General features: G+C 36.2%; 2 protein-coding genes and 1 long non-coding RNA gene across 7 annotated transcripts; 1 reads left to right on the top strand and 2 right to left on the bottom strand.

Annotated features, from left to right (window-relative positions):
- Positions 1 to 1,220: 1,220 nt before the first annotated feature.
- On the bottom strand, positions 1,221 to 27,588 carry LOC144967378 (GTPase Era, mitochondrial-like). 5 transcript variants are annotated; one of them, XM_078904501.1, is made up of 14 exons: positions 27,454 to 27,546; positions 22,303 to 22,406; positions 21,827 to 22,120; positions 20,654 to 20,781; positions 20,192 to 20,269; positions 19,245 to 19,291; positions 18,902 to 18,963; positions 17,362 to 17,474; positions 16,765 to 16,939; positions 16,009 to 16,175; positions 14,498 to 14,647; positions 13,154 to 13,237; positions 10,990 to 11,135; positions 3,668 to 3,873 (listed from the first exon to the last, which is right to left on the bottom strand). In XM_078904501.1, the coding sequence occupies exons 3-14, from the start codon at positions 22,071 to 22,073 to the stop codon at positions 3,798 to 3,800; spliced, it is 1,473 nt and encodes a 490-aa protein (XP_078760627.1). In that variant the 5' UTR covers positions 22,074 to 22,120; positions 22,303 to 22,406; positions 27,454 to 27,546; the 3' UTR covers positions 3,668 to 3,797. The 5 variants fall into 5 exon arrangements, with proteins under 5 accessions (XP_078760629.1, XP_078760630.1, XP_078760626.1 ...); XM_078904500.1 differs by lacking the exon at positions 22,303 to 22,406 and having other exon boundaries at positions 2,696 to 3,873; positions 27,454 to 27,582; XM_078904502.1 differs by lacking the exons at positions 22,303 to 22,406; positions 27,454 to 27,546 and adding an exon at positions 27,121 to 27,226.
- Positions 8,386 to 10,178, bottom strand: LOC144966882 (uncharacterized). Its single transcript, XR_013644291.1, has 3 exons — positions 10,028 to 10,178; positions 8,854 to 9,001; positions 8,386 to 8,389 (listed from the first exon to the last, which is right to left on the bottom strand). It is a non-coding gene; the product is annotated as an uncharacterized LOC144966882 (long non-coding RNA).
- LOC144969177 (uncharacterized) lies at positions 23,011 to 23,856 on the top strand. The gene has a single exon (XM_078908287.1). It carries the CDS (start codon positions 23,011 to 23,013, stop codon positions 23,854 to 23,856), a length of 846 nt encoding a protein of 281 aa, XP_078764413.1.
- Positions 27,589 to 27,595: the final 7 nt, after the last annotated feature.

Below are 27,595 nucleotides of genomic sequence, written 5' to 3'. Positions count from 1 at the left end.
GATGCAAGAGGCTCCACCTGGTCCCGGCAGTAATTGTTCTTGGGGCCATCTCGAGGGACAGGCCTCTCTGTTTTAGGTCTCTCTCTACGGTACGTCTCCAAGCCTCCTTGGGGCAGCCTCGCTTCCTCTTTCCTTGGGGTGTCCATCGCAGAACCTTTCTTATCAGTGTTTCATCAGGTCTGTGACAGACATGCCCCAACCATTGCCTTCTTCTACTTTTAATGAGACTCCAGAGACTCCACTTCATCTCTCGCTCTCAGGTCCTCATAGGGTAGGGTAAAAGTGGGGTCATTGCGCGTGTGTGGGTGTATTATAAGCTGTGGCATTCTGTCACATTCTTAGTGTGGCTTTGTGTGCATGGTAGATCGGGTGCGTATTATTGCATTGCAAATGACAAGTATCCAGAAGAAGCATGGGACTCTTTGGAATGAGATGATTACATTTCTGAGACCAAGGCCATAAGGGGAGGGGTGGGGGCGACCCATTAACCCAGTCAATAAGGGGTTAAGAAAGAGCAGTACCATACTACAGCAAAACTATCGGATGACTAAGTCGTCCTTCAGAGCCTTTAGGCCCTTGGAGTCTGAGTTGGAGGGAATAAACAGTAACAGAACCTGACTAAACGGACTGAACTTGTTGGCAGACAGTTTTGTGACTTTGAGAAAATAGAGAAGCCTCCCCTACTACACAAAACTTGTTTATTGTGTAGAGGATGAGGACATGGCTGTGGTTGAACCCCTCTACACAGTAACAGGCACTCCCAACTCTTCAGCATTTTTTACATTCAAGTTCAACGTCTTTATCTGCAAAAGGCGGATTGCCCATCACTGCAGATTTTATATAATTTGTGGTGACTTTCTCCATTATTGTACTATTGAGTTGAAAGATAAATGTTTAACATTGTGCAGCATTCGTGCTTGTATTCTTATCATAGCAGTATTCTAAAAGAATTGTGATTATTTTCTAAATTATGGATGTCCAGACCTGCCAACCATCCCAATTTGGTCAGGTTGAAAAAAGTTACTCCTAATGCAGAAGAGTGCAAAGACATTCAGACCAACAGCATGATACTTGACAAAACTGTCAGCCGACTGTTTTGTTGTAGTGTAGTACCACTTAAGGGTCAATCCTACAAATCTCTTATAGGTATCTTTTGTCAGTGTCTCTTCTAGAAAAAAAAACAAGAATGCGTTTAAGAAAATAACAAAAACAGAATAACATAAGCACCAAAAAGATCTTTATTGACGATAAGGAGTCATTTTACACCATCAATACTATTAATATTAAGGTAAGGGGCTGCTACATCTTGCTTCAAAATCATGCCAGATTTAAATTACTGCCACAGAACTTCTGATATTTTGGATGTCAGTTATCTTCTCTTGTCTTGCCTTAATACAGCTACCAGTTTAAGACGGATGTCACAACGAAAGGTATTCATCATTGCTTGCTTTGCCTGACTCGATATCTTGTGGATCATTTGTCCTTCCTTGCCTAAAAAGATAGTCTGAAACAGTGGAAAAAACCCCCCAGTGAAACTGATTTAAATTTTAGATTGAAGGATAATATATTTAAAAATAAAGGCAATTAATTTATAACTAAACATAAGATAATTAAACAATGTTGTACTTACTCCGCAAAAAAACAAAACAAAAAACACTTTGAAATCAAGGAACACAACATGAGATGGTCATCTGCCCATTGCCCATTTTCTGCTCATGAATGCATTCATGTTATTCAGACAATTGTTTTTTTTTCGTAATTGTGTAACAAGATAATTGGAGAATACTGTTTGGCTGAAAACTTTGTCTAAACTTTAGAAAACAAACGAGCAAAAATATTAAATTTACACACCCAAGATCTTTGCAGATGTCAGCCACAGCATGGCACGATTTTCAAAATTTACTTTCATTGATGGAGGTTTCCATGCATAGAATTTAATTCATGTTAAAAAAGTCTGGTCTTTGGTTTCTGAGAGTTTTCTTTTACATTGAAAAAGTTTAGTACTGGACAAGCTAATCAGTTACCTACTAACATTCTGTTAACATCAGTTTTTTTTTTCTCTGCAGTGGAAACTAATAACAACAGTCAAATGGGATGGAAGCTTCAATTTAATAAATGAAGAAAGATAACATGGACATTTTGGGGTTTTCCCTTGTCAATAGGTAGTCTAAACCCAAAATTAGATCACTCTCACATGATATTTCTAAGCTGTTCAATTGATAGAGCTAGTTGTCCTGAGTGAAACGATACCAAAATCATCTAAATATCTTAATTTTTAAGGAAGTTATGACAATTTGAGTTTTCGCAAAAACAGGTCGAAATACGGTCCCGTACAGATGGCCCAAAACCCTCATTTTTGAACCAGCAGTGCAAGAACGTAAATCAAGCAAACTCATTAAAATTAATTTGAGCCAGACAAAATGTTGCTGTGAATGCCTCCAATTTTTTTCAATAGGTTTAGATGCATACTTTTTCAGTTCCACGACTTCAAAGAGAGCGAAAAATCCATTTTTCGCACGCGCTCGCGAAAAGAGTAAAATTAGCCAAAAGTAGAGAATTTTGAAAACTCCAAAATATTTACTTATTAACCGATCTTGATGATCTTGGTATCAATCAAAAGAGGACAATGAGCTCTATTCATTTCTGAAAACAAAAACAACACTGATTTATAAATAAAGTCAGAACAACAGGATAAAAATCTTTCATTTTGTCATGTTTAACAAAATGACATTTATTAATCAATTTTTTAAATACATTTTTTTATCACAAAATACAAATGGATTGAATTTAATTATACATACAGGTGTGCTTAACTAAGATAATGCTAAAAATATCGCAAAAACGAGTTTAGTAAATGTTAAAATTTGAAAAGACCAATACCATGGTGATACAATGGATTATGAAATGAGAATCAAGAAAAAAATATTGCTAGCCAAGAAAACTTTTTAATTTTGAGACCAATTCTTCATGAGACCCTGACAGGCTAAGGTTTATATCTTTTACATTTCTAATAACTTTATGGTATCTAATTTGATCTTTAATTGCTTCTGTTATTTGTTTTTTTGATTTCTGAGATGTTAAAAGTTTCTCTAGCAAATTATCTACTTCGTTATTTTGGCAGACACCTCTACTCAACTCTATTCTCCTCTTTAACTCATCGTGCAATTAATTTTAAATTGTCCCTTTTCACTTTATCAGAAAGTTCAAGTTGTTTCTCAAGAGCATCTATTCTGTTTTTTAAAAATTCAAAATTTGGCTGAGAAGATTCCTTAGCATTTGTAATTTTGCATACATTAGATTCAATTGGAGTTTCATTTAAGTCATTTGATACTAATCAAATTTTTAGTTTGTCTTCCTGAAAAATGTTGTATTTCATATATGAATTCTTCATCTAAAAATTGCTCAAATTCATTTGCACTGATTTTTTTACTTGATTGAGTTTCTTTTTTTGAGCTTTTAGTTTATTTATCCTTAAGATCAAATTCTTGATAACATTTTATCCCCATCTTTTTGTTCAGTTCCACTGATTATAAAGAAAAGCCAGTTGGCTGTAAAGTTGGAGTTTAATCTCTCTGAAGTTTGAAATTTTTCTAAATCTAAAACTATTTTATTTGAAAGTTTGAAGTCATTTGGTCTTATGAAGTCTTCATGGTCTCCTAACAAAATTTTCCTGTCAATATGAGCTGCTGATAAAACATCTGAAATAAAATTAAAGTCAAAAACATTATCTAAATACTCCCTGAACACATCCTGAGGACCATCCACCAATTGAAAAGCTCTTGAATATGCAGAGGACATTATGCTGCGTAGCCGATCACATGATGCTTGCAAAAGAGGATGGTCACTGTAGAGGTAGCCAAACCAGTCTTGTACCTTCAAGAGAAAAAAAAATCATACAATTGCATGAAACAATGAAAAATTGATAAGTCCACACATGACAAAAAAAGCCATTAATAGGGTCTACTGATACCATTAAATTTTTATAATACAGTACAACCTCTGGATAACGACACCCTGGATAGCAACATTGACCTCTGATCCCAATTTTTTGCTGTTATTAGAATTAGATCGTTTGTTACCGACCAATTAGAACACGTTTACTAACCTGCGTCTACATGACACATTGACAGCCTGCCCTCAACAAAAGGCACTTAGAAAATATTTTCCTTATCGAACATTAAATTCAGAAAACCTCCATTGCCTTTGTCTGCAAGTTGTAAAGCACCTAAAGGGAGGAGTACCCCATCTTATGAGTTAAATGTACACCATTCAATTATCAAAACATGCTGCATGAAGCTTTGAACGCAAAAGAGAAAAGACAAAACAAATGAGAAGCTTCAATGACAATAATATAATTGTTGAGTTTCTCCTCTATTAATAGGTACCACAAGCCAATTTTTCAAAGTACTCAGAGAGTGAATATAGTGACATATTCATACAGAAATTGTAAATACAAGAACAACAAACTTTATTTGAAAAAAATCGAACAAGAAATAAATGAGATATGAATTTTTAAAGTTTTATTCGGACTTAGTATTTTTTTGGTCCGTTCAGACTTCAGTTTTCAGTCATTTTGAACATGGAATAAAATAATAAAATAAAATGATTCATAGGATATGATTACATAAATTACATCTATGCATGGGTCAGTTTGAGGATAAAAGAAAACAATATTGTAACATCAAAAATGTAAAAGAAAATCACAGTTACAAAACTTCAAAAATTCCTTCGGACTTAGATAAAAAAGGCAAAATTCTGCTCCGCCAGAGCTCAAAAGCATGTTTTCTCGAAGTCATAGTGTAACTTTTAGATGAACCAGAAGGTCAAAATTCAAGGAATCCACAAACATTGCTGTGTAGATAATACCCAATTTTTTTAAAACAATTTGTTCATTGAATTTCAATTTTATACTGTGCCGAAAGGGGTATGACAAGCAAAATTGCCTATTTCTCGAGAAAACGAGAGGAAATGTTAAAAATTGATATACAAATTGTCGAAAAATCATAACGACTGAAGCTACATAGCTGAATAATATATCAAATTAAAGGGCATTTTACGCTCTGTTCATTAAAGTATTTAACAATACTGTATATTGGACTTGTTAATTGACATGAGTTATTTTATTCTGAAAATGAAAGAAAAATTCGCGAGAAATGTTGAATATTTGAATCCAAATCGTCATAAAATGATAACCAATTAAGCTACAAAGCTGTATAATATATCAAATTAACATGAATTTTATGCTCTGTGCATTTAAATCATGAACAGTACTGTATCATGACTTATTAAAGTTAAAGAAAATTCATTGATTTATTTTGAGAAAAGAACATGAGCGTAAAGTCAAAGATTTGAATGCAAAATTTTTATATTATACTGAAACCAGATTTTAAAAATTACTCGTTACTTTTGTCACGGTACTTAGTTAACACTAGACGAACTTGGAGAAAGCTCTAGAAGCTGCAATAAACGGGAGTAAAGGGTCTTCATATTCCCTGTTACTTGAATTTTCTCCCCCAGACAAAACTTCCTATATCTTATTTGGGAGCGTAAACATTCAAGAGGGTTTGGTCTTTCCATTAATGCATCTAGATCCTCCTTTGTTCTGCAGACTCCACCGCTACTAATCAAGTCATCCATTATGGCAATCTTCTTCTCGGAAGCCTTGACTAGCTTTTCATCTTTTCTTCTCTTGTTTTCTTTCAGTCGCAGCTTTATCTTTTCAATTACTGCTTTGTGTTCTTCTTTGCTTCTCTTTTTCCATTTTGGAGCGAGTCTTATGGCTTTTGCAATCAGCTTCTGTAGGATGAGGTTTTGTTACGCTTCCACATATTGAGACTGCTACGTAAGTGGAGGGAGGCATGCCTTCTCTTGTACATGTCGAAATCTAAGTCCCCAAAGAGACGCTCCCCTGTTAAGTTGGTCAGTGGGCAGGTGTCTAGAATTTGCTGTACTTCTTCATCAATCTCCCCTCCAAAAAGTCATGCAGCTGTCGTTCGTAGACAATAAAACATTGCTGTGTGATCTGCTGGATGAAGATTGTGACTTTGTTGATGTCATATGAGCCTGATCTTAAGTGCTGGAGGATAAAAGATAGTGATGCAAAGTCTTCAAACACAGGTGAAGATAAAAATAAGTCAAAATCATCTGACATCCATGATTGAAAGGTGTGGTTCATGAGTCTAACGTACTTTGGAAACTGGCCGTACGGTTTTGAGCTCTTCATCAAGTTCCAGTAAGGTGTGGAGAGCATTTCATTGTAAAATGCCAGAGCTGCTATAAACTCTAAAATATTGTGGTCAGAAATGTCCAACAGAATGCTTTCTAGTTTTTGATTTGAATTTGAACAGAATTCTGTCAAGAATGCCTGGATGTCCTCTTGGTGGTAGAGGAGAGCGGTTGCATTTTCAAAGAGGTTGTTGAACCTGTTGCTACGATAGCTGGTGAATAGAGACGTCTTTTGCCGTGATGTCAGGAAAGTCAACCATTCTTCGCGACAGCCACTCTTTTCATCTCCCCTTGGGCCTAAAACCTCTGCAGTAGTGCGGAGAGCGCGGTTTACTGCAGGCTCATTATTTTGAGCAAATGATGAAAATTTCACACTGTTATCGCGTCCCAATCTGGTACCACTTCCTTTCACTTCAAACTCCATGTTGTTGGCAGCATCAGTAGCAGCAGAACTCAGCCCTAGAAGGAAGTGAGCATTGCAGAAGAGAAAATGTGTTGACGTTTCTTCTCCTAACAGATCACTCTTATAAGCTGCCATCTTATTGTCGAAACACTTCATCACTGCAGCCCTATCTGACATAAGACATTTCAATTTGCTAATCATTTCCTTGTAAATGATGTCTTCTTCCAAATGTGGCTCTTCTGAACAGTCGAGGGCTGTCTCTGCCAAATTCTTGAAGGCTTGAATGGTTGTATCCAACAGAGTTTGTGAGTCGTCACTTGGGATTTCACTGTATCCAAGGAATAAAGTTTTCCCATTGTCCAACTGAACATGTTTCTCCAGGTAGCGTTTTTTCTGCCTGCTTGTTCCATCCGTAGCATAGGTGAAGTGGCTGCTAGAGAGAAGAGAATCAGTAATGTGATGATTTGATATCACTAAAGCTTCACTCATGAAGTTGAGGGCAGATGAAGGGGAGGGCAAATCTTCATCACGAAGTTCTGTAGAAAACAGGTACCTGGCCACTATTTGCACAGCCTTTCTTACATTTTCGGCAGCGACATTAGCTTCTCCTTGAAGTGACATGTATGCAAGTCTGATGTTGTCTGAGTACTTGTTGGTGCAGGAAACTTTCAACTGGACATGCTTTTCATTTTTATTGGTGACTTCCTCAAGCAGATTTGCAGATAATGCTTGGGCTCTCAAAAGCTTTTGTTTATATTTTGACTTTAAAGTCTGCTCAGACTTCAATTTTTTCTTTAACATTTGAATCTCCGTTTCTACTTCTTCATGTCTTGTATTGGTTACATCTTGAATCTTTCTATTCATATCATTTAATTCAAGATTTTTTCGCTGCACTTCCATCTTCAAAAGATCCTGTTCATGCTTTTGCTGTTTATTCTGCTTCTGTAGCAAGTGAATTCTTTGACAGGACTTTGACTTTGATTTCTTTAAGCGATCTCGCTCAATCTTTAAGCTTTTACTTAACTTCTCGAGGGCATTTTTCTCTGCCAGTATGGGCTTTGTCAGCTCTTCTTGATGCTGGAGTGATTCTTTCATTGTCTGAAGTCTCTTGTTTTCTTCTCTTACAACTTTAACTTTTAAATTGAGCTCTTCAATTCTCTCATCCTTGTTACAAAGGGCTTGAGCTAGGCTTCGGTGGTCAGCTTCTAGTTTCCTCAACTTGGAAAGGGCTTCAGTTTCTCCTGATGGTCTATGTTTTGTGTTTGCAATGGGAGTAGAATCTGAGAATGGTCTTGAGAGAAAATCATTTAAGGCATCTGTTGATTTGTTCTTTTTATATTCTTTGATTACTTTGACAATTTTCTGGAGGCGATATTGTATTTGAGTGTCTTTCAAAGGCGTTTCAGCATCTCCTGCTGGAAATAATTTCTTTACCCATTCACAAAAAAAAGTTTTGGTTTGTTTTTCTTGACATCTAAACAATTCAAGGGAATAAACTATATCATTGCTCATGACAAAATTGGTAGGTAAAACAAAGTCATAATTATTACTTAACAAAATTGATCTATTCAAACCAATGCGAGATAGGGCTTTCGGAATATCATGTAAGTTGACGTCCACGACCGTACTGAGAGCAGCTTCCATCTCCTCTTTATCATCCAGTTTTAAGTGCAGTGATGCCATAACCATTTTTACCTTGTGTTCAAGTTGTCCTCTAGTGATGGTCGCTGCTGGAAAGAGCTTTTGGTACCATACAGTCACCTGAAACAATGGAGAATAAATATCAGAATTTTATTATTAGTGCATAAGGACATCATGTATACATATCGTGTCTCTCTCTCATAAAGCAATATGTAATAAAATGACGTTTATTATCACTTTTATATCTGGTAAATGTTAAGTCAAATAGCATTTTGTAGCTATTTTTCCCCACAAAATCCCCTTCATTAAAGAAACCAGGGTACTGATTATAACAATAGTAATATACCAAGAGAAAAGAGCCATTATTCAACGTAGAGTGGTTTGTTATCACACATGGTCATGGTGTTTCATATTTGCCATGATTTGGTGTGAAAGAATTTTTAATTTAAAAAGGATGAAGCAGGAATGAAGCATGACATTTTACTTACACCACTTACACCTTTGTTCATTGCATTCACCATTGAAAAAAAAACAAACATGAAAAGTAAAATTCTTTAATCCTATTCTTCGTTTTTCTAACTTACTGAATCCCAAGTTGCCCTCCGTCCTCCCTGAGGAAATTCAGTTGCGCAAATGTGCGGTAGGATGGTGCATCGAGAGAAGGTAGAGTTGGCCGACGTCCCTTGCCTTTGGCAAAACAATAAGCTCTGATGGCAGCATACGTGTCATCACCTGGAGAAAACAAAGGAAAAACATAGAAGTCCCCATTTAAAAACTTTTAAAAATGTGTGTGTGTGTGTGTCAGTCTGTGTGCATGTGAATACAACTATAATATGTGTTAACACATTGTATCTCTATAATTAGTAGTAATATGAATCATGATAAAGTACAACTTTTTTGTTTTTAATCTAAAAATATTTATAATAATATCGACAAGAAATATAAGAACAAATATAATACTAAATACACTACCAATAGTAGTTTTAAAACCAAACGGGAAAAAAAAAGGAGAAACACTATAAAAAAAAGACAGTAAAAAAAGAAACCAAACAAATAAAAAGAATGATGCTACATAACAATTACAGAAGTTATTTTGGTACTGTGATGATGATGATAATAATAATAATAATAATTTAAAAAATGATAATAAATATAATTTAAAAAATAATAATAGTAATAATAATAATATAATGATAATAATAATAATAACGATCTATATCATATCTGTCTCTCCCTCTTTTTTTTATTCTTAAGAGCACTACTTATGTCTACAAATTTTAACTATAGGCTAGTATTAGTATAATTACCATTATTTGAGACAAGAGAGAAAAAAAAAAGGGGGGGGGGGGGGGGGGTGAAAAGAAGGGGGGGGGGGGGGGGGGGGGGGGGGTGTGGTAGATTAGAACCTAGTCACTACTAGTACTAGAGTTACAGATCTAGATACCTTGACCTTAGGGTAATTTTTCAATCGTTTTTTTTTTTTTTTTTTTTTTTTGGTATTTCTAATCAATTCTTTCCATCACCTGGCTAGATAAAATATTAACTTGTAATTTATAATAACACTGTTCAGTTCTCTACGACTTCTCTAACTAGGCCAAGGGCCAAAGCGATCTCTTCCTTTGCTTGGCTGTTACCAGTAATTTTACCACCCACCTGCGGTAGTTGGGACAACGCAGTTATTTTAATTTCAGTTTGGATCAAAATAAAATCACTAGCTGCAATAAAAGGCCACATAATAAAAAATAACAAAATACTCACGGATTGAAGGATTTAAGACAGTTTCTACAAGCGTGTGGTGATTTTCCATCTCCGGGCCAGCCATTACGGGGGATGCGTCGGCCATTGGAAAAGCCGTGACCCACTCCAGTCACTCGGTACAGCGATGGTCGACTCTCGCAGGGAGATTGTTTGCATGGGAAGGCGGGTTTAACAAAGAACCGCTCGAGCAGGGAAACAAATATGTTTATAAATCATGCTCATTTAAAAAGAGCAATTAATGAGCTTTATAAGTATACCACTTTGTATTTTGAAAAACTTGGGAAATGCCGTCTACGAAGTCATGAAAGTGTTCATTCAACGATTTCACAACCTTCCACTAAGCCGCCATAGAAGAAAGTGGCATGAAAGTGACGGCAGTAATCTCCCCTGCACGGTATCGAAAAAATTATATCGATATCTCAATTCCTGGTCGAGCGATGTTATTTTGAATGAAATGAACCGAAATAACGCTCGTCTCACTTACGGCAGCCTGCCGCACAATCTGTGAAAAGGTATACCTTTTTGACACGAGAATTGAAACACTTAGAGAAGAACTACATACTTCATATTTATATATTTCAGCGTCCAAAGGGTAGAGTTTTCATGTGTGCAACTTTTATTGGTATCGATTACAAGGCTTTCGAGTAGTGGCCTGTTGAAAATAGGAGAATTTAATTTTTCTTGCCCGCGGCCGGCGAGTTTCCACCGTGCGCGGCGGACAACTTGTGGTACCTACTATTAAGCTAAATAAATACTTTAAACATCAAGACGGGATCAACTTAAAAACAGTAATTAGTTAAACAAATTGTAAACCAGTCATGCTGTTTACTTCGAATAAGTGTTTTATAAATGTTTTGTATTTGTGCTAAAAAGACGGTACTTTCACTATCCATACCATAGCAACATTCTTAAACACACATTACAGGAAAATTGGGTATGACATAAGAGTAGGTGTAACATACCATCTTCTGTTCTTGGCCACTGAACAGCATGATATCCCACAGCTGGACAAGCACTCGATTGGTGAGGGTTGGTGGATTGGCATCAGGTCTTCTTCCCTTTTCTTCTCTGGTAAACCTTTTAAACATGGCATGGTAGCTATCATCCGCTGTGGTGAAAGAAAAAAAGATAAATGAATGTTTATGACAATTTCTTCCTAGACCTCACATGTAGATTAGAATATCAAAATAAAACTATCCAATCATGACATCAAATATAAGCACATTCTGCTTAGGAAATCAATCCGAAAACCCAGCTATATAATAAATATAATATATATATCATCCGTAAAATAGATGCAAGAGAAAATGTTCTTATTCCATTTGAAAGTACAATAATAAATCAAATAAGAATATAGCATGTTGGCTGAGAAAAAAATATGAGAGAGAGAGAGAAGGGGGGGGGGGGGGGCTTTTTTAAAAGCCCAAAAACTATGAATGCAAATATCATTATCAATATCAATAACTAAAACAAAGCCTACATTATTATTAGCTAAGTAGAAGTTTAAAGAACTAATAATTTAGTAATCTAAAAGGTTAATAGAAAAAATGTCTAATATATCAACAGCTTTGGACTGTTCCAAATCAACAGGCTGCTTAAGGTTAATGAGCTAAAATACGGGGTACGTATCTCAAAATATTTTCATTAAATGATGAACTTGTGCCTGCCAGTGTCTTTGATAACTCTTTTGGTCGGTAAATAATACAATAAATCTCAATGGGAGACCTTTGATAACTTAAAATCGAAAAGCAAAACTCAATTTATAATCTATGACAACCCCCATTCTATATAATGGACTAGTCCACTTCGATCAGAAAACTGAAATAAGACCATATTTTTGGCAGCCATTCTGATTCAGAATACGAGAAAAACGCATCAACACCAGCTAATATATCAGTTAAAATAAACAAAAGAGAAACAAATCAATAGGCTATAAATTGAAATATACTTTTGAAAATACAAATTCGATAGTCAGACTGTGAATTGACCGAACTGAAGAAAATAAACAAACTTTAGAAAGTGACCGGTTGGTCGACGGATGGCAGTGATGACTCGATGACAGTGACTTGGGCAATTAAATCAAAATAAACTAATATTTATCTATTAACTTTTCAAATCATGACTGAAAACAATATATAGTAACACTTACCAATTAGTTTGTGCAAGATGTTGGCAGTTTCAGACCGTGAGGTCGCCATAACGATGAAAAAATGTGAGAGCAGTAGCTACACACACATTGCAGTAATGGCGTACGGTAGAAAAAGAAAGTGGCTTCGACCGGCTGTTTTGTAAATTGACGCAACAAGCGCCGTGGTTTGGTATTATTAGGATTTTTTGATATTATAAAGAAAAAAGGCTGAATTTTAATATGATGGTAAGGGTTTTCCGATTTTTCCAGTAAAAATGCATTTTTTTGTTATTTGAAAAATTAAAATGAGATTTTAGCCCACTTGTAGCCAACTTAGAAATTAGCCCGTGACACCACTAGAAAGAGTGATATTTCGACAACAAAAACATACACTTCTCATGCGAATATGATTCCACGGCGCTTGTTGCCAAGACTTTAAACAGCAGTAGGTGCTCTGGACCACGATTTTCTGTGCGCGTTTGGCCGTGAAAGTATGCATATTGTAAAAAATATTTTGAAAATGTAAATATTCTTTTAACAAAATAAAAATACCATGAAACGAAAGAGAAAAGAAAGCACTGTCGTTTGCTCAAAGTTTCATTGTCATAACTTTGATGGTTTTTATTTAATGGAGCAGTGAAGTTGACCAAAATGACCGAAATATCGGTCTCACTTGCTTACTCAGAGACGGGTTTAGACTACCTATTGTCAACACAATACAATGAATTAAACACTAAAGATATCTTTAGTCTTAAGTGTTTCATTCGTCATGTTTTGTTGAAAAGGGGGAAACTCGAAATGTCCACATTATCTGCCTTTGTTTACTACATTGAAGCCACCATTCTATTTGTCAATTGTTATTTATTTCTTGGAACTTCAAGCAGCAACATTTGCATTATTCTGTAGTAGAAAGGAAGGAATAATATTCGTTAAAATGGGAATCAAACTATATTGTCAGATTTCAAATGCTACCTCATGATTAAAGTATGAGAACTTACCAGCTGTCTTGGCGTGGCACATTTGATATTGATGATGATGTTGAGCAGATCATCCTCTTCATCCATTTCTAGCAACACTATGTCCTAGGAAAAAACATTGACAAAGTGTAACAGTTATTTTCTCTGTATATTTTGTCAGTGGTCTGGATAGAGTTAAAAATATGAATCTAATGTACTTTGAAAACATATTTCATTTTGGAATTCTATATATAACCAAACTGAATTTTTTTTTTTTGCCTTGACTAGTATTTTTGTGACACTTTAAGTAAAATGGCAAGCAGAAATTGGATCAGATTCTCGACTTTAACTATCTTGAGAAAGGTTTTTTTTTAAACCTCTGCGAGCGTTGAAGACTTTTTCTTTTATGGTTTTGAAAAACCAAGTTATTCATAAAGTTAGTGTTGTATCTTCATGAATGTGATACGATTGGTTTGATACTGACTGTTATATATAAAATAAACTGCATAACTCTATCTGTTATAATTTTAATGATGTGATTTATCGAAAATGTGTATTGTTTGGTTTTCTGCAAAAATTCCGGGAAAACAACTTGTATTGAATAAAAACTGATTTTGAGTATTAATTAGAACATAAAATAAAAGAAAACACCCAACAACGCATAAAAAAGGTTAAAAGTAACTAATAAAGTGTCATTCTTGAGCGTAATTCTCTTCTGAATGGTATATTTCAAAGCATTTCTGAAGCTAAAAATATCGATAAATATCGAGTCTTTGCCCATCTAGACTGACTTTCTATAAATCTCTATAAAATCGAAACTAGTTATCGAGTATTGATACTGCCCTGCACCATTGGATGGTAAAATGTTTAACTAATGGTGAAAGCGAGTCCCGCATTCACAAGCACATAAAAAACGAAATTAATTTTCACACTGTGCAATCCTGCATATATACAGGATGAGTCTACATGGCCGACAATTGGTCCAGTATATTTATGGGATGCATCTTCAGAAAGTTAAGGTAAGAAATTATAAAATCAAATGATTAGGATCTACTGTCCTGTTGTGACTATTTCATGACAGAGGCAATTTTGATGGTCGGAAAACTTTTAATTTAGTGACCATCTCTTATAGTAACGTTCAAATTACAAGTAAAAAGCTTTCCTCAAGAACTTATCACCACAGCGCTTTGACTAGGATACAATCATATAGACTTTATCAAGAGGTCATTACTAATTATGTATAGGAAAACTAATAAAGAGAAGATGGACACATTTGAAAAAAGTTTGAGAAAAAACTCCAAACGGAAAAAAAAAAAAACCCCAAAAGAAAACAGTATAACAAAAACAAAATACCCCCCCCCCCCCCTCAATAAACAATAAAATTACCAATCCAAGTTGGTAGGGGACTTCATTCCTCAGATTATCCAATATTTTCTCTCGGATGCACATCAAAATAACCTCCTCTGGGGTTTGGTCTGTCACAAGACTGCTGTGATAGTCCCATGGTCTCGAAACTGCTTGGGAAACAAGGTAATCCTTGATGGACAAAAAAGTTCACAGCAGTGTAAGTGATATCATAGAGTAGTATTCAATTAAATAGGGGTCTAATCTCTTAGTCAAGGCTACTTTCAATTAAGAGGTGTTAGATGGCCAATAGGATTAGGATTCGAGAGAATATCTACAGGATCTGAATTTGAGCTCCTCTCTTTATCTACTTATTTTCTTTTGAGCGAGAGACTTTGTGCCAATTGCTTGCTTTGTGTGGGTTATCTGGCTTATTATTAATTATCTAAAAATCAGTCTCTTGGTGTAAAATGGACATCAGCAATCACACTTATTACCTTTTAAATTAGCAGGATTTAACAAATTCTGTTACAAAAATAGTGTTGCATGAACAGAGTTTTAAAAAACCCAAAACAAACCCTGACTGAAATTGAGAACAATACTGATCTCTTCATTTGTGAGTTACAGTTTGAGCTATCAACATTCCCTACTGAACCATTGTGACTCCTTTTGTAGGATAGACCTCAAAAACAAATTTCAACATGAAAATCTCGAAATCACAGAAATCTAGAACTGAAAATCTCGAAATCACAGAAATCTAGAACATATCTCAATTCCCTGTTTTAATCCCTCTATTTCCATAATACTGGCAACATGAAAATCGAGAGAGAGAGAGAGAGAGAGAGAGAGAGAGAGAGAGAGAGAGAGAGAGAGGGAGAGAGAGTGTGCATGCGACACTTCACTCTAACGTGTACCAGTACCAGTGGGAGACAAGCGAGGTAGTGATGTCATGAGACTGCTACTGTTATGTGTTAAAATAAAAGAAGTGATTAGGGGTAAGGAGATAAGGTGAAAAGAGAGATGCCAGGGAGATCATTGAAGAGAGGTAATGATTAGGAACCAGATTCTTAGACAATGACGTCCAATGCTGAGTGTAATCAACAATGCAATGTGATGGCTATGTCTTCTTAGTATGGTACACTGAAGGGAGAGATAACCACCTGTTATCGAATGAAACACGATGCACTAAACGCTGCACACATACCTCATTGTAATGAGACTGTACCTAAACCACCCACGTTTAACCCCTCACATTCTTTGTAAAATACTCAACACAGAAATCTCAAAACAAGGAAATCTTGAACAAATAGGCCTGGTCCTATATTCAAGATTTCCGTGTCATTGAAAATGTAGTGAAAAAATAAACTACTTTGTCTTGATGCATTGTAGAGGTGGGTCCAGATAATATACCAACTAGAGTACTGAAAAGAAGCTGCAAATGAAACAGTCCTGTAACTTCCCATAGATCTTTCTTGTTCATTAAATATCAAAGTGACAAAATAGGTTTTGTCATCCACACTTTTTCAGATCTTATTCGTCATAGAATCTCTTACCTTCAATCTTTCAACACCATCCCCTTTTAAAGATGATACTGTAAATACTTCAGAGAAAAGTGGCCACCCATTTCGTTTGCTCACAACTTGTCTGGCTCGGCGCACTTGATCAAAATATTCTTCCCAGCTTGGCTCAGCAGTCAAAGGTGTAAAGTCTGTATGAAAGTCTAAAAAGGAGAGATTATTGTAAATAATTCAAAATTGGAAATAAATGAAGTCAAGCATGCATTCAATTAATCTGTTCTTCTTAATATTAATAATTGTTCATAAAATACTTGTAAAGCTCAAATATTATCTTCTTTTATAGCATATTTTGGTTTAGTAGTTATTTCTCTAGAGCCATTTTCGACAATTAATTTTTCGGATTTATGCCAAAAGCTTCAAAGGTGTGTGTTGAAAATTTAATTTATTATTTTTGAGGTGAGCTGGTTTTCATCTAATGAAAATTTATAAAGAAATAAAGAAAATATGCTAGCCAGTACCAACATAGTTTTATGCTAAAAAGAAAATTTAAATTTCAAATGATCACAAATATGAAATAGAAATAGATAGTCTTGTTTCAGAATCTAGTTCATCTCAACATGATGGCAATCTGAGATAAAAATCCCAAATATTTTTTGGGTTCAAGGTGATGAGAGACATTCAATAACAGCTAAGGTTTGTCCACAATGATTATAAAACATTCATTTTTCAATAACAGGCAGGGCGGCCAAATTTATAGAAAAGGCCATGTAAGTTAAGTCAAGTCAAGTTTACCATCTAATTTTGGTGTTGCCATTCCAGCATTCTTTGAATCTCCAGCCACAGCATCAAACATCTGACTCCTCGATTTCCTTTTTCCACTTCTGTCATGTGATTGCCCACCAATCACACCATCAGTCAATATACGAACAACTTGGAGGAGAGAATCCTTCTTCTTCAAGAGGTCAATCTGAGAAGAAAAATTTTTCGGCTAACAATCTTTAACGGCCTTGGGGATCAAGTAACTAAATTAGTAAAGCAACAGACATAACAGTAGGTGCACAAACATAAAAACTAATCACATGTCACTCCAAAACAATAGTTAAAAAGTCACACAACACATATTTTATCCATCATGTAAAGCATCCAGTGGAGACCAAAAGGGAGCAAAAGGCATGTCCGACATAGATATTGAACAGTGAATTTAACAGTTCTCAAAATGCTTTTTGAAGCAGGTCATTTTTATCGGTTCACAACGAAGATAAGAAAGGTAATCTTAAACATAATAGGAGTGCCCAAAGATTTTTAAAGCTTTATTTAGATCAATGGTTAAGGTGTTACTCTGAGAGATTCAATATTAAATAGTGATATCACATACATACATTGACTTACTTTATTTAGAACCAATACAGATGGAATATTGTGATACAAAAACAACAATTGCATTATATTAGGGTCCATGACTTTGGTTGCTTGTTTACATGAGGCATCAACCATTGTGACAACTAAATCAAAATATTGAAAAAAAAAAGAAAGAAAAAATCAATGTTAAAGTCTATACATACTTTCTCACATTATGTTTATTTAATGGTTACAGACTGTGATATTCTTCTCTGGTATAAAAATAAAAACCGCAGACTTTTTAACCCCGTTTTTCAATTAAACGGTTGGTAATGAGTTTGTGTCCTGAGAGGTGAGTCTGTGCAGTTTCACTTCGTTTCTGTATTAAATGACTTTTATAAACTTACTTTAAAGAAAAAAATAGGGGGAGGAAGAAGAAGAAGAAGAAGAAGAAGAAGAAGAAGAAGAAGAAGAAGAAGAAGAAGAAGAAGAAGAAGAAGAAGAAGAAGAAGAAGAAGAAGAAGAAGAAGCAGAAGAAGAAGAAGAAGAAGAAGAAGAAGAATTATCAGAGTTTGTATATCATTAGAGGTCCCAATAGCTCAGTTGGTAGAACATTAACGTTCTATCCAAAGGGAACCAAACAATTGCTATTGTCTGTTTAGCCCTACAGAAACCAGGATAAACACCAGCCTCATGGCTCTGAAGGCCTAAAAGTTAAATAAGATCCAAACCAAACAATAAAATCACTGAGTTCAATCGTGGCATTCTTGTATTGCATGATTTAGAAGATGTTTTTGTGTGGCTTTGTGGTCTTGTGGTATGACACTCACCTTAGGACCAGTAAGTCCTTGGTTTGAGCTGTGCAGGGCAAAGTTGAGTCCTCGGCGAAAGGTCTGAAGAGCAAACTCACATTCTCTCACCATACTCAGGTGTAAAATGATTACCTGGCTGGTAACATCATTGTATCTGTCTAAAAAAGCTTGCAATAGCGCCTTACAGACCTCATGTCTCGTCCAAAATGTGAAGTAAATGCTCAAGTAAGAGTTGCTGTTGGCTTGGGACCCCATGAGAAGCACTTTGAGCAAATTTAATGGATAGAGTTCAATATAAAACCCCAAGTTTTTCTTTTCTCTCTAAGAATCTATGTGCGACTATGTGGTCTTGTGGTATGACACTCGCTTTCTGATTGGAAGTTCCTGGGTTTGAGCCTCACTCGGCGCAAAGTTGAGTCCTTGGAAAACGCTCTTTACTCACATTCTCTCACCATACTCAGGTGTAAAATGAGTACCTGGCTGTTAACAGCGTTGTCTCTGTCCAAAAAAATTGTAATATCGCCAAACAGGCCTCATGTCTCGTCCTACATATGAAGTGTTGCTGTTGGCCAGGGACCCCTTGTAAAGCATTTTGATCATGTTTAGTGGATATTGCGCTATATAAAAGCTCACTTTTTAAAAAAGTTTTTCGACTGGTAAACACTGTAGTCGCCTAGATTCATAATCAAAATGCTCTAATAAATGTTAAATGTTCATATAAAATTTCATTCATCTGCTTTCATCATAAAATTCTCAAAAATGCTTATCAATATACATACCCAAATCAGCGGTAGACAAACTTCTTGCAGGATCAATTTCAAGTGTTTTTTCTAGCTTGTGTCTGCAATAATAAAAAATTTTCTCAATCATTAGAAGAGTGTCAGTGATAATATAATTTCCTCCCTTAGATTTCTAAACGAGCAGAACTTTCAGAAAGAAAAAAAAAGATATGAAAAATAACCCTTTATTTATAATTTGTAAACGATTCTACATCAATAACTATGCAAGAAACAAAAATAAGTAGAATACATAAAATGCAATAGATAGAACTCATGAAACAAAATTAGATTACATTTTTAGACCTGCATAATGAAGATGAAAAATAACATTTTCAACAACTACCTCTTTCTGTTACCTGGCAGAAGTATTCCAGGGGTATCCAAAAATACCTGAAAATAGATTAATATTTGACAAAATTTGGACGTATAATAGTTCATCATGTGTTGAAATTGGAATCATACTTCAACAAAGTTGGTCAAATATATTCCGATGTTACTAGTGATTCTAAAATTTACACTATTTTAATTTGCTTTTTACAAAGCTTTCTTATTTGGAAGTGAATTACTTATTGGTTAAGATAACTAGCTTAAGGAGCAGTGCGGCACAGTGGAATGGTCTTTATCTTAATACCCAGATGGTACAAAGTTTGACTCCCTGCTGATCTTAATGACGTTGACCATGTCATTTCACCTTGCCTACTTGTGGTGCTGTACTGCAGCAGCTGATACAAACTTAAGCATTTTCATATAGCACAATAATCACTAAACATGCTTAAAGTGCTTTATAAGGGGTCCTAGCCAAAAGCAACACTTAACATGTAGAACAAGACATTACGCCTGTTAGGAGATATCACATTTTTCTCTGACAGAGACAACAATGTTAACTGCCAGGTACTCATTTTACACATGAGGATGGTGACAGAATATGAATAAAGAGCCTTATCCGAGGACTCAATTATGCGCCGCTAAGAGCAGGACTCGAACCCAGGACCTTTTGATCCAAAGGCGAGTGCCATACCATAGACCACATAGCCGCACACGGCTGGATTATCCCTCCTGTGTAACAGACCCTTACAAGAATAAAAGGATTTTTTTGCTCATCTGTATCTTATTTCCTGATGCTGGTTAATAAAAAATTGAAGGAGCAATAGGAACAGGAGGAAGATGAAGGGAGGGAGAAGGTGGACAGGTGGAAGAAAGAAAGGAATAAAAAGAACCATAATAGCAATATGAGACAAGAATCTAAAATATTGGAAATTATGAAAATAAGCAAAATAATATAGGACTTACAATTTGAGTTTTATCTTGAGTGAATATGCCCATTGTGTTCTTTCGTGTTGTGTGCACCTTTTCAGATACTGAAGTTACCTGCATCAGATAAAAAATAGATTTATATAAGTGAGAGAGTAAACAAAGATAGTTCCAGAATTCAAATCCAAAGTTATTAAAAAGCAATAACAAAAATATTAAATTTGCAAGTTAATTTCTGTCATGAGAAGGATTTTGAAGTGAAGTACACTAGAGAAAAAAAAAGCATTTATATAGCCCTTATAGTTATAGACGATAAATGCCCTGCTTTAGGTGTTTTACAATTTAGTCAGTTGGGACATCAACATTCTAAAGATAATATCATAAGTCTCTCATTACAACAAATAGAGCAGGTAACTTGATGAACGGGGAATTTGGCTCAAACTCAAACTAAAACAGCTCACCTTAATAAGAAATATTTTTCAAATGGTGAAAAAATCTTACCCTCCAACCCATGAGAGCATTAGTTAAAGTTGATTTGCCACAATTCGGTCTCCCAATCACAGCCACACGTAAAAGCTGTGAATCGGGAGGTGAGTCTGGCTTTAATAGGAGTCTTCTCTGTTGACTGTCTGTTGAAAAAAACCCAAAAGATCTTGTGGAATCATGACTCCAATAACAAAACATTGAATATGAAAAACATTCATCAACAATTAGCAGAAATAACATTTAATAAAATAAAACAGAAAGTCAGGTTTAATATAATTCGATTTGTAGTTTTATCAAAACATTTCTTTAAATCAATTTCAAGGCAGTTCAGTGTGGATTTCTGAAGCACACCATGAATGATTCCAATGAGATATCCATGGACTTGTGATGATATGACCATAGATCTCAGGGTACATACAGTGCCATTGGTTAGTCTGCTGTCATTTACATAAAGCACTGTGTGCTCTGTCGTAAAAATAGATTTGACATCAAGTTGTAATAAAAGAACTACTTTAATTAGAAGAAAGTAATAATAATAATAATAATAATAATAATAATAATAATAATAAATCTCTATTGTTCATAAATATGGCAATTTGTCATTTATTTATACTTTCTATAACGTTGCATGGTTACAATAATTTATAATATATCAAACTACGTCATACAGACTGAAATCAACCGACATTTCTCTTCTTCCTATTCTCTCTCTATACCTTTGTGATAGACTAGTAAGTGTCCTATCCAAAGGTAACAAGAAGCAAAAGCCATTTAATGCTACAAGAAACCTGGTCCATCAGCTCTGTGGCTATATATTTAAGATAATAATAATAATAATAATAATAATAATAATAATAATAATAATAATAATAATAATAATAATAATAATAATAATAATTGTAATTAAAATAATTTCATAAACTCATGGAATGGTTCTCATTCAAGATATGTGTTATTGTCAATCATTACTTTATTACTTTATTACATCCCCTATGTCATAAAGGGAGATCTTGCATTGGAAATAGGACAAACAATTCTATAATTGCAAGTAGTTCTTGAAAAGGGTAAAACATTGCAGAATATTAATTTCTGACCTGCTTTATTAACCATTTGTTTTGAGATTATTGCTTTCACCAGTTTTCACGGGAGAGAATGGAATAAAATGGGGGCTTATAAATTCATAATTACCAGGTGTATTCCCCACTAGCCGCTCGACGACTTTGTCTTCGGGAAACCTTGCAGTCTTATATGTTTTCTCATTTTCAGTTGCTGAATGACATTGGGTGGATTGTGTTGTGTGAATCCATGACTTTATTCTCATCCTACTATCACAAATGGAAAGAGATTGAAGAAAGGCAGCACAAACTCTGTTGCTGGACAACTTTGACCATTCCCCTTTCCTTGCTGCGCGTCTTAGACTCCACGTGATGGCCATTGTTGACAAATATACCCTCAAACCAAATTGTTTTCAATGCCAATATTCTGATGGAAAAGATAATTTTAAAAGAGAAAAAAAATTATTATATATATATATATATTATATATATATATATATATATTATATATATATATATATATATATATATATATATATCAAGGACAACTATACTGTTCAGTATAGTAATCCTTGATATATATATATATATATATATATAACAACTTACCTGTTTGTATTTCAGTTCACATGTTGAAGGATTAATTTATAAAGCAAGAAATGCCAAATGAGACACGAAAAATGCCAAATTATGCATCACTTTTTTTGTTTTTGCTAAATTGCGTATAGAAGTGGACATAAATTTTGAAGTGTTGATTTAATTATTTTTAAAATCACATCTTCTTGACTTGCCAAAGTGTATAATGAATAATGATAATGTATAGATTGTGAAATTAGTATGATTAATTTGTCTAAAATATATGTGAAATGATACGATTTGAAAAAAAAAAGCCAAAATACCAAATCCAATTATCTTTTAGATTAAAATGAATCATTTAATTTCTGCTTTATATAAATTAACATTAAATCTAGCAATACTGTTTTGGCTTTTCCTATGAATTATTTTGGTATTTCAACAAAATTAATAATATGGCAATATTAAGTATAAGGCTGGTAAGAAGGGTTTGAGTTTGGAGATAATATTTGACCGGCCTTATCCTGTAGGGAGCGAAAAAGACGAATGGAGCTTTGGACGAAGCGAGCGAAGTCTTCCGCTCTCTCACGAATCATGAACTGATAACAACAACAAGCTAAGACTTCTGATCAAACTTTTCCCTTTTATTATCATTCAAGTTTCATTAAATTACTATCGTTTGTATTTAATCATTTTGTTATTAAGTTATTTCGAGATCCTATACTGGTGACCCCGACGCTGAACATGGCAGAACATAAAAACGAACTTTCTGACCTTTTGCAACAACTCCTTGTCCTCCAATCCTCCCAACAAAGTCAAAGCACGGTTGGGGCAGTCTCACTAAAACTGCCAGAATTCTGGACAAAGTCACCAGACGTTTGGTTTGCAAGAATTGAAGCACAATTTAACACTCGCGGTATCACAGAAGACCAAACAAAATACGACTATGTTGTTAGCACTCTAGATGTAAACACTGCAGAAGAAATGCAGGCAGTACTCACAAACCCTCCACATGAAAATAAATATGAGACGCTTAAAAAATCACTTATCAAGACATTCGGCAAGTCTCAAGCCCAAAAGGATTTCGAACTGCTTAATCTCAACGGAATGGGTGACAAACGACCAACAGCGCTGCTGAGGAAAATCAACTCATTGAATGATGACCCCCAAACATTGAAACGGGCACTTTTCCTGTCAAACCTCCCTCCTGACATCCAATGCATTTTAGCTAGTCAGAATATCGTTGACGTAGAACTTCTAGCTGAGGCTGCTGACAGGATTTGGGAGACGAAAGCAACCGCAAGACTTGCTGATGGCACTATGGATCTACGAAACACAAACAATGTCGTAGCTTCGTTGACAAGACAAGAATCCAGTGGCGGTTTCACACCTATTGAAAACAATGGACAAACCCACATCGACGCCGCGAGTTTCAAACCCAATCGGGCACAACAGTCACGTGGCAACAGATCATTTGGTCAACAGAGACGGTTTGTGTGTTTTTACCACACTAAGTTTGGATTCAAAGCTCAACGGTGTCAGCCAGGGTGTAGTTTTACTCCTTTGGGAAACGACAAGGCCAGCAGTTAGAAGTGGCGACTGCTGGCACACCAGACACAGCCACGAACACCTTTTCAATCACGGACAGACGATCAGGAATACATTTCCTAATAGATACCGGAGCGGACGTTTCAGTTTTTCCAGCATCTGTCCACGAGAGAAAATGCAACTCCCCCTCCTCACCCTTATTAGCAGCTAACGGTACCTCTATCCGTTCATGGGGAAAACGAACGTTCACGCTCCACTTTGGACAAAAAAAACTTCTTACACATGAGTTCGTTCTGGCAGACGTCACGAGACCTATACTCGGAGCAGATTTTTTTATTCAACATGAACTCCTCATTGACTTAAAAGGTAGACGCCTTATGTCACTCGGCAGTGTTTTAGCCTCGCTTCAGCCAACTAGAACCTCCCACTCGGTTTCGGGACTTTCCTTCGCAGAGAAAACCTCATACTCATGCATGTTGTCAGAATTTCCACAATTGCTTACTCCAAGATTCAGTTCACCTGTCAACAAGCATGGTGTGGAGCTGCATATAGTTACAGACGGACCGCCAGTTCACGCCAGAGTTCGTCGTCTTACCGAGGATAAACTGACAGCAACTACATCCATTCCAAAAACCGCAATAACTACTCCATTTGGCCTCTGGGAGTTTGTACGTATGCCATTCGGCCTTAAGAATGCTGCCCAGACATTCCAGAGGCTTATGGATGGAATCCTGAGAAACGCTCCTTTTGCATTCGGCTACATCGATGATATTCTAATAGCCAGCCACTCCCATGAAGAACACCGTGAACACCTTCACCAGCTGTTTCAGCTTCTTTCTGACAACGGGTTGGTTATCAACAAAGGCAAGTGTGTATTTGGGGCTAGCGAACTTGACTTTCTTGGCCACCGTATCACATCGCAAGGTATTCTTCCACATCCTGACCGAGTTTCCGCATTAGTCAACAGTGAACCACCAACTGACCGCACCGGGCTCCAACGATTTCTCGGCATGATCAATTACTATCATCGGTTCATGCCACACATCGCTGACACACTTGCTCAACTGCATGCTCAGGCAAGCGGCAAAGGCCAACGCATCGAATGGTCCACAGACTGTCAAAAGGCTTTTGAACAAGCCAAAAACTCTCTCAAAAACATCGTCCTCCTCCATCATCCTCGTCAAAATGTGCCAACGAGCCTCACTGTCGATGCTTCAAACGTAGCTGTTGGTGCGCAAATAGAGCAACTACAGGATGGTAAATCGTGGATTCCCCTTGCTTTCTACTCACGGAAATTGTCTGAAACAGAGAAGAAATAACAGTGCGTTTGATCGAGAACTCCTCGCCGCCTATTCCGCAATCAAACACTTCAGACATTATCTGGAAGGCCAGTCGTTTACAATTTACACTGACCACCAACCATTAGTTACAGCGATCAGAAGTCAAACGGATAGATCGCCGCGGCAGACGAGACACCTCTCCTACATAGCCGAATTTACTACAGATATACAACATCTCCGAGGAAAGTTCAATGTCGTCGCTGATGCCCTCTCCCGTTTAACAATCAATGCATCATCCAAGGGAGATCACAACCTATCCCCGGGAGATTTTGCACGTTTATCTAAAGACCAACGTGATTCAGGAGAGATGGAGAGCTACATGTCGAAAACAACAGGTTTAAATCTCCAATATGTCGACTTCGACACCCATGTCATCCTCTGTGACACGTCAACTGGAAGACTAAGGCCCATTCTACCCAAATCGTGGACACATCTGATTTTCGACCAATTGCACGGCCTATCACACTCTGGCCCAAGACCCACACAAAAACTCATTTGTCAGCGTTTTGTTTGGGAGAGTATGAAACGAGATATTCGTCGCTGGTGTAAAGAGTGCCATGCCTGCCAAGCATCAAAGATCAGTCGACATACCAAATCACCGTTATCAATTCGCTTACCACAACCAGACACACGATTTTCTAGCCTACACGTTGATCTTGTTGGCCCTTTACCAACAAGTCAAGGCATGTCATACATTTTCACCATAATAGACCGTTTTACTCGTTGGCCCGAAGCAATTCCACTACCAGATGCACATGCTACAACATGCGCACAAGCTGTTCTACAACATTGGATATCGCGGTTTGGTGTGCCAACAGACATTACCTCTGACCGAGGTAGACAATTCACCTCGACGCTTTGGTCAGAATTTGGGAAGTTGCTTGGCATCAAGACCAACAACACGACGGCATACCACCCACAAGCAAACGGGATGGTCGAGCGCTTTCACAGACAACTCAAAAGTGCATTGAAGGCGAGAACAACTTCTCCAAATTGGTACTCAGAACTCCCATTGGTTCTTCTTGGAATTCGTTCTTCTTGGAGACTTGAGGCCGATTGCTCACCTGCCGAAATGGTTTACGGTTCAACACTATGTCTTCCAGGAGAAATACTGCAACTCAAAAACACTCCGCACATAGAGCCTAGTTCAGATTTCGTGAAGCAACTCAAATTAACCATGCAATCACTGGCTTCAACTCCACCCAACTTTCATGGGAATCAGCCTGTTTACATGCCTACCAATCTAACTTCTACCGGTTACGTTTACGTTCGCATTGACTCTCACCGTTCCCCTTTACAACGGCACTATGACGGCCCTTATCGAATTTTAGAGACAAATGACAAATATTTTGTATTAGACATTAAAGGAAAAAAAGAGAAGGTAACTGTAGATCGCCTGAAAGCAGCACACATCGCTCCAACAACAATACAGCAAACAAGGAAGCCCCAATTAGGACCAGGTTCAGATACAAAACCTGCTACATTGGAAGAGGCGGTATCAGACAAAACACGCCCAAATAGAGACGTTACAATTACCACCAGGTCCGGTAGACAGTCAAGGCTCCCTCCTCGATATCAAGACTAGCGCTGTAAACTATGTGGTATACAGCTGGGAGGGGGGTAATGTAGGGAGCGAAAAAGACGAATGGAGCTTTGGACGAAGCGAGCGAAGTCTTCCGCTCTCTCACGAATCATGAACTGATAACAACAACAAGCTAAGACTTCTGATCAAACTTTTCCCTTTTATTATCATTCAAGTTTCATTAAATTACTATCGTTTGTATTTAATCATTTTGTTATTAAGTTATTTCGAGATCCTATAATCCCAAGAGTTAATTTATTGTGAATAAACTGAAAACTTATTGACAGACATGTTTAGGAATAACGTAAGCTATGTAAAAGCTTAGACAGTAAATTAAGTAAGAATCAAGAACGTAAGGTAAAGTAAAGGCAAAAGGATATCCACCTATCTAATTAATTCATATTCAATCATTTCACATGTGAATCGTGAAGTACACGAGACCGGTTTAAAAGTCGGGATAACCTGGATCCTCATTTTATGTACTAAATCCACGCCGTTTCTTAATGAATAAATGTGGCAAAATACATTAAAATTCAGATCCCTTTCCATTCATAACAAGTTGACGAGTTTTGTCTCTATCCCTATCTACTTTCGTTTTCTCATGTTATTATTAGCGGCTTGAACAAGGAGCATTCAGCCCAGTAAAAAGTATACCACAATTTTTTTTTCTTAAAATAATAAAACAACAAAAAGAGAGAGGTTATCTTTTTCTCTTACGAGTGTAAGTTTTACAACTCTATATAGAGAGTCCCTAAAGTTAAAAACTGAAAACAGCAACCATCCATTGACTGATCGAAACGCGTTTCTCTCACTGAAATCAACAAACTTCACCTTTGCGTGTGTATTGTGTATGACGTCA

This window comes from Berghia stephanieae, chromosome 3 (genome assembly GCF_034508935.2).
Source record: "Berghia stephanieae isolate SIO BIC M18660-M18661 chromosome 3, UCSD_Bste_1.3, whole genome shotgun sequence".
NCBI classification, from domain to species: domain Eukaryota; kingdom Metazoa; phylum Mollusca; class Gastropoda; order Nudibranchia; family Aeolidiidae; genus Berghia; species Berghia stephanieae.
The sequence above is the reverse complement of the archived record's forward strand: the minus strand, read 5'-3'. Positions and strand labels throughout refer to the sequence as shown.

Excerpts from the sequence above, each read along its gene's own strand:
- LOC144969177 (XM_078908287.1), top strand. The coding sequence starts at position 23,011 with ATGGCAGAACATAAAAACGAACTTTCTGACCTTTTGCAACAACTCCTT.
- LOC144967378 (XM_078904500.1), bottom strand. The coding sequence starts at position 22,073 with ATGGCCATCACGTGGAGTCTAAGACGCGCAGCAAGGAAAGGGGAATGG. Across the intron at positions 20,270-20,653 it reads ATGCTCTCATGGGTTGGAGG|GTAACTTCAGTATCTGAAAA; the intron begins GTAAGATTTTTT and ends TATCTGATGCAG. Across the intron at positions 3,874-10,989 it reads GTGGCCAAGAACAGAAGATG|GTACAAGACTGGTTTGGCTA; the intron begins GTATGTTACACC and ends TTTCTCTTGAAG.